Source organism: Chiloscyllium plagiosum, unplaced genomic scaffold (genome assembly GCF_037043375.1).
Source record: "Chiloscyllium plagiosum isolate Xiang-an unplaced genomic scaffold, Cpla_swu_hap1 HiC_scaffold_19, whole genome shotgun sequence".
NCBI lineage: Eukaryota > Metazoa > Chordata > Chondrichthyes > Orectolobiformes > Hemiscylliidae > Chiloscyllium > Chiloscyllium plagiosum.
The window spans coordinates 15224064-15236167 of record NW_028270157.1 but is presented as its reverse complement, the minus strand read 5'-3'; the positions used below and the strand labels follow the sequence as shown (position 1 = coordinate 15236167).

General features: G+C 43.3%; 1 protein-coding gene across 1 annotated transcript in view; it reads left to right on the top strand.

The window, feature by feature from the left end:
* Positions 1-12104, top strand: part of stab2 (stabilin 2) — a 182235-nt gene that overhangs the window by 24588 nt on the left and 145543 nt on the right. Inside the window, exons 4-8 of the mRNA XM_043709921.2 lie at positions 1069-1154; positions 4330-4399; positions 6800-6895; positions 8640-8765; positions 10326-10522. Of these exons, the coding sequence (XP_043565856.2) occupies positions 1069-1154; positions 4330-4399; positions 6800-6895; positions 8640-8765; positions 10326-10522 (575 nt within the window). The remainder of the gene's footprint in view (positions 1-1068; positions 1155-4329; positions 4400-6799; positions 6896-8639; positions 8766-10325; positions 10523-12104) is intronic.

The window sequence follows — 12104 nt, the reverse complement described above, 5'->3', positions numbered from 1 at the left end:
TTGCTTTTATTTTTGATTTCTAGCATTAGCAGTTCTTTCAGTTTTTGTCTCCATTGATACAGCTCTTTTTGTAATTTATACTTTCCTCACACTTTTAAGATTTCCTAAATGTGAATCTTATTGTGTTCTGCAAAAATGTGCAATATTTGCGAACTTCCAGAGGAACTTGAGGATTTAAATAGAAATCTACATTGTAGCCAGTGTACAGTGTACAGGAATTAACCTCGTATTAACTAACGTTTGTAAATGTTTGTTCTACCCAGAGCTTTATTCATAATAAAATGCTAATTATATTTTCAATGATATGAAACCAGTTTAATTTTGAGCTGTTTAAACCGCTTGGAGAATATACAGAAGCACATGGCTGTAAACATAAGATAGTGATTGCTAAATCTGATGGAGAATCAAGGAAAAGCTTCTTCACCCAGAGACTGGTAGGAATGTTAAACTCAGAGACTGGTTAAGGTGAACACCCATAGATAGATAGATTCAAGGGGAAGTTGTGTGAGGGAGAAAGGAATAGAATGGTCATCCTGATAGGGGGGGAGCTTGACACCATCCAGGACAAAGCAGCCCACTTGACTGGCACCTCATCCATTCCACCAACACTCAGTAGCAGCAGCGTGTACTATCTACAAGATGCACTGCAGAAATTCACCAACGATCCCAGAGTGCACCTTCCAAACTTGCAACTACTTCCATCTAGAAGGACAAGGGCAGCAGGTACATGGGGACACCACCCCCTGCAATTTCCCCTCCAAGCCACTCACCATCCTGACTTGGAAATATATCGCTATTCTTTCACTGTCACTGAGTAAAAACCCTGGAATTCTGTCCCTTAGGGCATTGTCAACCTACACTACAGAGCTGCAGTGGTTCATGAAGGCAGCTCACCAAGGGCAACTAGGGACGGGCAATAAATGCCGGCCAGCCAGTGATGCCCACGTCCCACGAGGGAATGAAAATTAAACACCAACATTGGCCTGCTGGGCTGAATAGCCCGTTTCTTTGTTGTTGATTGAATGTAATCTGTCTAGAGGTCTGATACTTGGTTTGATATGATTACAGAATGCCCAGGAGGAGCAGCATCCCCTTGTAATAAGAAAGGAGTATGCTTCGATGGCATGGGAGGAACTGGCACATGTAATTGCATGGTAGGTTGGAGCGTTAACTGGTAAGTACAAACGAACATCAGAAATAGGAACTGGAGTAGCCCATGTGGCCTGCCAAGCCAACTCCGGCATTCTATAAGATTCTACCCAAGGTAGAATCCTCTCCTTTGCAGCTCCTACCAGCCCGCCTCTCTGATATTTCAATAATCTACTTCCTACTTTATGACTTCCAGTGATCTAGCATCCGCAACTCTCTGGGACACAGACTTCTAGACATTCACTACCCTCTGGGAGACTAAAGTCCTTCGCTTCTCAGTTTTAGATGGACTTCTCTTTATTCTGTAACTGCATCTCCAAGCTTGAGATTGCCTTGCTAGTTGAAACATCTCAGCGTCTACCCTGTCAAGCCCCCTCAGAATATGGTCTGTTTCAATAAGGTCAACCACTCATTCTTCTAAATTCTAATGAATAAAGGCCTTAGCTCTTAACTCCTTCTTGCTAAGTCAATCTCTTCATCCCAGCAATCATCCTAGTGAATCTCTTTTCAATTGCATCCATTGCCAGTGCATCCTTTCTTAAATAGAGCCCATTCATTGGACAACTATCACTGTCACACAAATAACTATATATGGTGTTGGTGAGGCCGCATCTGGACTCTACACAAGTCTACACTGTACTCCAGGTGCGGCCTCACCAACACCATATATAGTTACTTGTGTGACAGTGATAGTTGTCCAATGAATGGGCTCTATTTTATTGCAAAGATTGCAGTGAATGGTTAATACTACAGTCACGATAATGAGCTACTTTATCACAGTCATTATCCCCATTGCCAATACCACTCACAATACACTTCTGTTCAATCTCATTCTTCATCAATGCTCCATCGCTGTTGGCATGGTGAGGCACCACTGCGGGTCGCTAGACTCTGGCATTATGAATGCAGAACTTCGGAAATTGGCATGAGATAGTCTTCACCATGTTGAAGGGAGTGACGTTGAGAAAAGGGATTACAAACATAGGTGGACTGGCCAGAAAAGGTTCGCCTTCCCTCTAGAACCCATCAGGGGCTCCTGATTGGGAGAACACTGCAGGATAATGAAGATACAAAGGCCCCCCGTGAAAGCGATCAAGAAATGAGGGAGGAGGATAAGAATTCAAATGTAACATCTTCCCTTCAGCTATCCTGATCCACATCTCAGTGAAGCAGCTCCAACCAGGCTCTTAATGCAGCCCCTACGGACAAGCAATGTATTCCGACGAAAATCCCAGAAATACTCACCCAGTGAATGGCGATTCCACGATCCAAGCCCTTTTCCTGATCATTGTGCCCATGGAACCAAAGGTCAATGTGAGAAATTTTCAGCCATGTCGATTCCTTAGTTTGTGAGGATCCCAGACAAGGGCAGTGTTTATGGACTTACAAAGGCATGCAACGTTAAGCACAGTTCTGCTCTGAGGACAAGGGGAAACTGGAAAAGCTGTGAAAAAAACATTTTCAAGTATGACATAGGACTGGCAGATTACACCGATTGAACAGACTAACATTCTTTTATCTAGAAAGGGGAAGACTGATAGAGATCTTTAAAATTATGGGAGGATTTGATAGAATCAATGTAGAAAAGATGCTGGTATTTCTTGAGGGAGTCCAAAACCTGGTACTTTAAGTATGAGATGGTGATGTTTTATAGCTCACTCAGTGAGCCTAGGGTGCTCTGGCAGTATACACGTTCCCATGGATAGAAACATAGAAAATAGGAACAGGAGTAGGCCATTCAGCCCTTCGAGCCTGCACCACCATTCAATATGATTATGGCTGATCATGCAGTCTCAGTATACCACTCCCATTTTCTCTGCATATCCCTTGATCCCTTTAGGGAGTCAAGCTCTTTCTTGAATGTATCTAATGAACTTGCCCCAACAACTTCCTTTTGAGGAGAACTCCACAGGTTCGCAACTCTCTGAGTGAAGAAATTCTTCCTCATCTTAGTCCTGAATGGCTTACCCCTTATTTTTTGACTTTGACCCCTTGTTCTGGACTTCCCCAACATTCTTCCCACATCTAGCCTGTCCTGTCCCATCAGGATTTTATATGTCTCTATGAGATTGCCCCCTCAATCTTCTAAATTCCAGTGAGTACAAGCCCAGTCAATCCAATCTTTCCTCATATGTCAGTCCTGTCATCTGGGAATCAATCTGGTGAACCTCAATCAAAAGAATGTTCTTCCTCAGACCAAAACTGCACATAATACCCAAGGTATGGCCTCACCAAGGCCCTGTATAACTGCACAAGGCAGCTGTACTCCAATCCTCAAATCGTTTCGCTGTGAAGGCCAGCATGCCATTAGCCTTTCTCATCGCCTGGACCAATAGATAGTGATAGTAGAGGCTTCAATGTTCTTTCCATCAGACAGCTGATAGTCAAACTCAGACGTTTAGTGGCATTACCATATCATTGGGTCCTGATACGGGATTTGAACTGACAGCTTCAAGCTCAGAAACTGGGATGCTGCCCATGATGCCACAAGACTTCCCAAAATGGGATTCAGGGCATGCTTCTGTAATCAGTGGTGAGAAAGTGGAACTCACTACTACAGGGAGTGTTTCAGCTGAATAACAGAGATCAGTTTCAGGGAAGGTTAAATAAGTACACAAGGGAGAAAGGAATAGAAGGTTCGACTGATCGAGTTAGACGGAGAGGGAGGGGTGCAGTTCATGAGAACTGTAAATGCTGGGCTGAATGGACTGTATCAAAGTGAATTCAGTGGAATTTAGCGTGTTTGTAAGTGTTCGGATCAACTGACCCCGAACAGTCAATTGTGATCAGTGCTCCTTACAATGGTTTATACATTAAAGAGTGGGGGTAAGGGTTGGAGGAAGTGACTAAGTAGCTTGATGAGATCTGAATGAATTTGCAAGGGTCACCAAGTCTCAAAACCAAATCCAGCTTCCTGTTTTGACATGTTTCATTGAGTGTTTTCAACAACACTCATTGTTTTTCATGAGACCTGCCTTGAATTTTGATGACTTTACACATTCCATTACTTGTGAACCATCAAAGCAAAAGCAAAGACCCACACTGGAAACTCTGGTTTGAAAGGAATTTCTCTGTCCACCGCCTCCAGTTGGCTTATCAGTCACGTATACAATAAATTATTAACTATTATTCAATGCTAAGTGCCCCTACCTTACAATATTTTGATATTAATTATTGCAGGATGGCTATGCGGGATTAGCGTGTGAGAAATGTGCCAAAGAGACCTCATACGGACCTGATTGTGTTTCTGGTGAGATACAGCATTTTATACATTCTTTCATTTGCTCTTGGGTGTGGACATCACTAGCATGGCCAGCTGATATTACCCATCCCTGGCTGCCAATGGGAAAATGGTGGTAAACTGCCTTCTTGAACCACGATGGTCTACGTGTGTATCTGTTAGACAGGGAGCATCAGGATGTTAACCCAGTGACAATAAGGGAACAATGATCTTTTCCAAAGCAATTTGTTGTTTGACATGGAGGAGAATATTCATGTGAATAGATTCCCTTGCGACTGCTGCCCTTGTCGGTCTCGGCAGTAGTGGTCATGGCTTTAGTAGGTGCTGGTGAAGAAGTATTGGTCACATTTTGCCCTGCATCTTATAGATAGATGGGTGCACACTGTTGCCACTGTGCATTGGTTGTGGAGGGACTGAATGCTTAAGTTAGGGCATAGGTACCTACTGAACAGCTGCTTTCTCCAGGTTGATGTCAGGTTTCTTGAGTGTTGTTAGAGCTGCAAGTGGGGAGTATTCTATCATATTCCTGATGAAGGGCTTTTGCCCAAAACATCGATTTTCATGCTCCTCGGATGCTGCCTGACCTGCTTTTCCAGCACCATTGTAATCTAGACTCAGTATCCTATCATACTCCTGCCTTGTGTCTTGTACATGGTGGGCAAATAGCAGGTCAGTCAGTTCCTACAAAATTCATAGGCTTCGAGCTAAGTTTCTGAAGTGGCAGTCTAAACATGAAAGATAATAAATGTTAAAAATATATAAACACAGAAAATGTTGGGAATACTTAGCAAGTAGAAGATTTTTTGTCAGACCTGTGAAAAGTTAGAGAGGTAACGAGTTTTAAGAAAGTGGAAAGGTGAGGGGAGTAAGGAGGAAAATGGAGAGACTGAGATAATGGAGGGTATAATTGAGTAAAAACTGATGGAAATGGCAAAGTGATAATGGAACAGTAAAGATGCAAAAGATGGGTCTAGTGGAAGTGCAAATGACAATGCAGATCCAGTACAAGTCTGGAATGTGGATTTGCCGGATGTGTCAGCTGTGGTGCAGTAGGTATCATTTTAGTCTCCGAATGTTGAGATTCTGAGTCCAAGTCCCTCGCCAGGCCTTGACTGCAACGATCAACGGTTTGGCGGAGGCACTTTCTTTCAGACACAATGATAAACTGACGCCTTGTCTACCCCTCAGGAGGGTGTAAAAGATTCCCTGGCTCTATCTGATTGAAAGCAATGGAACTATCTTCAATATCCTGGGTCAGCATTGACCCCTCAATTAACACAATTTGTTCACTGCCACATTGTTGTTTATGGAATCACTCTGTGCACGAATGGGCTGTGATATTTCCTGCAAACTGTAATTCTGTTTCAGAAGTACTTTGAGATATCCAATGAGTGCAAAACTCAAAGATTCGTAAAGGTTGTAAAGTGCCTCATTGGAACATGAGGTGTCAGGACTTGACCTTCAAAAGTAGCAACATTAGAATTGGAATTTCTGAGGTGTCAGAGAGCATATTTCTGATTCTACTCATGTAAGAGATTGAGAATAATGTCCAGAGCTTGGCCCAGTGGCATTCCAGTCTACTTCAGATGGTCCACTAAATTCCATTTGGAGAGTACTTCTTAAGGAAATCCAACTGCCTCAAGTCATAGGGATGTACAGCATGGAAACAGACCCTCCGGTCCAACCCGTCCATGCCGACCAGATATCCCAGCCCAATCTAGTCCCACCTGCCTATGAAACATCACTGGGAAATATTTTCTTTTTGTACTCTTGACAGGCACATTGTGACTTGCTGTGAATCCTCTTGGAGGCCTTCTATAGGCTCTGTGCCTTTACAAGATTCAGATGTCAACTCTCCAGGGATTTTCAGGAATTGAACATAAATCTGCTGAACACTGTGGCAAGCAACATTTAGGAGAACATCATAGGGCCCTTTAAAAAGTGGGTTCCTTTGCCAGTTAGCTGTGGGGATGCAGGCGACTATGAGGTTGGACATGCAAGAGCACTAAGAGTGGATATGCTCAGCTGAGCTGCCTGAGATGGAACTTTATTGATGAAATCAACATAAACATGGCCCAGCAGAGTTTGAAGCTCCATTATTAGGTCAAGCTAATTAATGCTGAAGGACAGGTTGGCGGGGGGGGGGGGGGGGGGTGAGGGTTTGATACCTCCTCCAGAAGTGGCGTAGCGGTGGTGCAATTGAGACTGAGCAACATCTCATTTTAGCATCTTTCTCTTCTGTCCTTTTGAACGTCCTCAGGGATTCAGAGTGACAAGGATCCAATGAGTGCATTACGTTAATCATTGTTAAAGTCCCAAGAGACATCAGAGTGAGAAATGTCACATGCGTTGTAAAATGTTGCATCTATCTCTGTGATTTCAAAGAGCATCGATCTCTTCCTTTCGCAGAATGTGAATGTGTTCATGGAGTCTGCAAAAGTGGAATTGCTGCAGATGGCACATGCACGTGTTATTCTGGCTACACAGGAGCCAAGTGTGACCAAGGTAAGGACAATACAATGATCTGTTAGAGTAAAAACATCATGTACCATCAATGTAAGGTAATATTCGTGGGGCACATTTTATATCAGCATTTATCCTTAGTCAAAAAAACAGCTCAAAGGACCAATGCGTATGCTATTGAGCTGGGCTGTGATTACTCGGTGTGTGAATTTTTGTACCTGGAGGCAATCATTTATTAGCGTCTGAATGTTGCTAATAGTCTTAGGAATTCGTACTATATTTATCAGGACAAAGTTACATCATTGTGGGGTCACTCACAAGTTTACTTAAGGCTGGAGCCCATATTATGGGTTAGCATTAACACTCGTTCTGCTAAAGTGAAGCCAGATTCACGGAGCGCAAGAGCAGCTCAAGACCAAGAGAAGGTATTGTCAGTTACACTGAGAGTCACTAATAACTAGCAAAGACAGTATCCTTATGTATCAGTGCTCAGAACAAAGAACAAAGAACAAATCAGCACAGGAACTGATCCTTCGGCCTTCCAAGCCTGTGCCTAGACATTTTGCCCTTCCATATTAAAATGGTCTTCACTTGTAGGATCCATATGCCTCTATTCCCTTCCTATTCATGTATTCATCCAAGTGTTTCTTGAATGCTGCTATTGTGTCTGCTTCCATCACCTCGTCTGGCAGTGTGTTCCAGACACTCACCACCCTTTGTGTGGAAAACATGCCTTGCACTTTGAACCTGTGACCCCTCCATTCTGGGAAAAAGACCTCATAATTTCCACTCTATCCATGCCAATCACAATTTTATAAACTTCTATCAGGTCGCCCCTCAACGTCCTGCGTTCCAGTGAAAACAAAACCAGTCTACCCAAACTTTCTTCCCAGTCCAGTGTCCTGGACAAATATATCCCTCAGCTAACACCTTTGGAAAATCTCTGTTTGTGGAAGAGAGGTGTTTGCCAAAAATTGGTTACCACAATTCTTAAATTACCTCAATGACCAGATTGTAAATAAAAGTACAAACTGACTGGTTGTTTATGGTGCTATATAAATGCAAGTTTATTCTCTCTCTCTCTCATGCACCATCCAATACAAAAGAACAACTTGCCTTTGGTTAGCACATTTAACATGTTCTGAGACTTTCATAGAATCCCTACAGCATGGAAACAGGCCCTTCGGCCCAACAAGTCTATACCAATCCTCTGAAGACTAATCCACCCAGACCTAATCCCCTACTCTATTATTCTACATTTGCTCCTGACTAATGCACCTAGCCTACACATACCTGAACACCATGGACAACTTAGCATGGTCAAATTCACCTAACTTGCACATCTTTGGATTGTGGGAGGAAACTAGAGCACCCAGAGGAAACCCATAAAGATACGGGGAGTATGTGCAAACTCCACACTAACAGTCGACAGAAGCTGGAATCAAATCCGGGTTCCTGGCGCAGTGAGGCAGTAGTGCTAACCACTGAGCCAGCATGCCACCCTCAAGTGTGTTACCAAATGAAACGTTACACCAAGCCATGTAAGCACCACTGACAGCCAAACAAGGTGAGTTTTAAGGAGGGTCTTGAAGTTGGAAAGAAAGATCGAGATAGTGGACTGGTTTAGAGAGGGTCTGGGCAGCAGAATAAAAAAGTCTTTAGTGATGGAGTGATGGAAATCGGGGCTGCTCAAGAGGTCTGAACAGACGCAAGAATCAACTGGAATCTCTGCAACATTCCTGTTGCGTTTGCAAAGTGTGTCAAGTCTCTTTCTTGATCTTTTAAGCCATACCCGCTTGTCGGGCACTACAGTGTCCAGAAAATACAAGATGTTCTGAAGAAGCAGTAACTGGAAAGTTAGTGTGTGAATGTTTACCTGGCTATCATACCCAAGGAAGCACAACATGTGAACGTAAGTGCTTATTATGCTATTGACTACAAGCGAATGTGTAAAACCCTTATGTTTGTGGAAAAAAAACATAAATGGGGAAAAAAACCAGAAAGAACTGTGAATGCTGGAAATCAGAAACAGAAGCAGAAACTGCTGGAAAAGCTCAGAGGGTTTGGAGAACTGAAGAAGAGTCACTGGGCCCGAAACGTTAACTCTGATTTCTCTTCACAGATGCAGCCAGACCTGCTGATTTTTCCAGCAATTTCTGCTTTTGTTCCCATTAATAATTGGGTTTAGTAATTTTAATTGTACTAGAACATTTTAGAATGAGTAACATTTGCGCCACACATATGCCAAGCAATGGCCAACTCCAATGAGAGACAACCTAACCACTGCTCTTGGTTTCAATGGATTACCATTATCAACATCCTGGGGTTACCATTGACCAGAAACTCACTGGACTCACCAAGTAAACACAGTGGCTACTACAGCTGATGAGAAGCCAGGAATACTATGGTGAGTAATTCAGCCCCTGACTCCCCAAAGCCTGTCCACCATCTACAAGGCACAAGTCAGGAGTGTGATGGAATACTCACCACTTGCATGGACGGATGCAACCCCCACAACACTCAAGAAGCTTAACACCATCAATGACAAAGCAGCCCACTTGATTGGCACCACATCCACAAGCATCCATTCCCTCCACCACTCAGTAGCAGCAGTGTGTACCATCAATAAGATGCACTGCAGAAATTCACCAAAGATCCTTAGACAGCACCTTCCAAACTCCCGACCACTTCCCTCTAGAAGGACAAGGGCAGCAGATACTTTCAAGTTCCCCTCCAAGCCACTCACCATCCTGATTCGCTGTTCTTTCACTGTTACTGGGTCAAATTCCTGGAACTCCCTCCGTATGGGCATTGTCAGGTGGACCAAGAAGGCATCTCGCCACCGTCTCCTCAACAGCAACAAGGGACAGGCAATAAATACTGGTCCAGCCAGTGACAACCCACAGGGAATTTAAAAAAAAGGAACATGAAGTAATAAATGAAGGAATTAGCTTGTTTAGCCATGGCCTGTTTGAATTCAGTTTGCCTCTGAATTCCTTATCGAGTTCTGGGTTCAAGCAGCAGCCTGGGAGTTGAGCTGAAATGTTCAGGCTGACAGTCCATGCAATACTGAGGGACTGCGGTACTGTTGGAGATGGATTAGACAGTAAATCAACACTCTTTCTGACCGTCTAGGTTGATGTCACTGTCTTAAGAGCTCCCCCAGTGTCCTGGCCAATACTTATCCTCAGATGACAGCACTGAAACAAATGGTCATTATCATATTGCTGTTTGTTGAATCTTGCTGTGCACAAATTGGCTGCTGTATTGCAGCAACAACTACACTTCAAAAAGACTTTTGTTGGCTGTAAAACGCTTTGTGAGAGTCTGGCGATCATGTAAAGAGCTATAGAAATGCAATCCTTCCTTTCTTTTGACTAAGTGGGTAACACAGATTTAGTTCATTGTATACAGTTTGATGTCAAATGTGTACAAAAGGAATTAAATATAAGCAACAATATTTTTCTTTCAGCCATTAATCCTTGTCTTCAAAATCCCTGTGGCTCCAATGCTGTATGCATTTACCTGGCACCTGACACTTATACCTGCTCTTGCCATGAGGGTTACCGTGGTGATGGACAGATCTGCCTACCCATTGATCCGTGCCAAAACCATTTTGGGAACTGCCCGACGAACTCAACGGTTTGCCATTATGATGGCCCCGGAAAGGTTGGTTCTTATCCTGTTTACAGTGAGCTCCTGTGGTCCACTTCAGGATTCAATGAGAGTCTCCCTACGCTCCAACCAAGTGCTAAGTTAGGCAGAACACAATTATGTATGTGCCCGCTAATGGTTATTAAACCAGACCCTCCACCCACACTCATTAGGGCAGTGGGTAGCAGGCATGATGTTTTCAATCAATATCATATTTCCAAAAGTGAAATGGGCCCTAAATGCATAGCTGCTTGTATTGGTTTTCCCTCATGGTTTCAGAGTCTGTTATCTGTTGTGTAACTGCAACAGCTTCTAGTCTTCAAAGTCTGTGAGAAGATTTGTAGCTCGGGTGCTCGTTGTTGTGGTTCTGTTCGCCGAGCTGTGAATTTGTGTTGCAGACGTTTTGTCCCCTGTCTAGGTGATATCCTCAGTGTTTGGGAGCCTCCTGTGAAGTGCTTCTAGTCTATAGCACAGTTAAGTTGATTAAGATTATTCCAAGGTTTTTAGTGGAGGAAAATCAAGCAAAATTTGACACCGAGCTACATTAAGTCAGATGAACAAAAGCTAGGCCAAAAACAGAGGATTTAAGGGGTGCATGAAAAGAAAAGGTTGAGAGAGAGAAGACATTTCAAATGGGGATTCAAAACTTACGGCCTTGGGAGCAAAACACTGCCACTGTTTGTTGGGGTGGAGGGTTAATAATTGGGAACGACAAAGTCCTGGACTTGATTGAAAAGAATGATGCGTGCTTGAAAATGAAGGTGACTCCAGTCTGAGAGTCAATGAAGGCCAATAGAAGGCAATGGGTGAATGGGACTTAGTACAAATTACTGTATGTACTCAATTAGTTGTCAGCTTTCCAAGAAAAACGCTTTTGGCACAACATTAAAGGGTGGATTTATACACAGGTAATGTTTCTGAGGGGCTTGCTTAATGAAAAGGTAATGAAGGAAGCCATGATTAAGAGGAATGGACACTCCCAATCAGAACTCTCATTGTTTGGGTATGTTCTATACAAATGTGTTGATTCAAATGCATGGATCTTTGCTTCCAAACAAGGTACCAGGGCTCAATCAATCTGAATTTTCACTTTGTCAATCCCATGAGTTTTGAACTGGATGTGGGGTTCCCACTCTCCAGGTAGCGCAGGTTCCAGGTTGATCAGGTGTCCGGTGAATATAATGCTACTCACGGCAAAAACCCATCAAGGCATTGAGCTCCAGCCCACTTTCTGACACGGCAATGGCAAGCTTCAGGGAGCCCCTACCAACTTCCCCTATATCTCAGGAGAGGAAACATTTACTGGGCTTGTGATTTCAATGCTGCTCAGGGGTCAGGGAAAAGGGGAGGCCAGCATCATTGGAAAATTGTACTATATTAATGAATAATAAATTGAGGTTTGTGAAATATTAAGGACTTTAGGGCAAAAGTCAGAAGTTGTCTGTTACATGAGATTACATGAAATCAAATTTATAGCGTCTGGCTCCTTTACTCTTTCATGGGACGATCATCGCGAGTAATACCAATGTTTATTGCCCAATAGCCCTTGAACTGAGTGGCCTGGTAGGTCATTTCAGAGGGCAGTTAAAGGTTAACG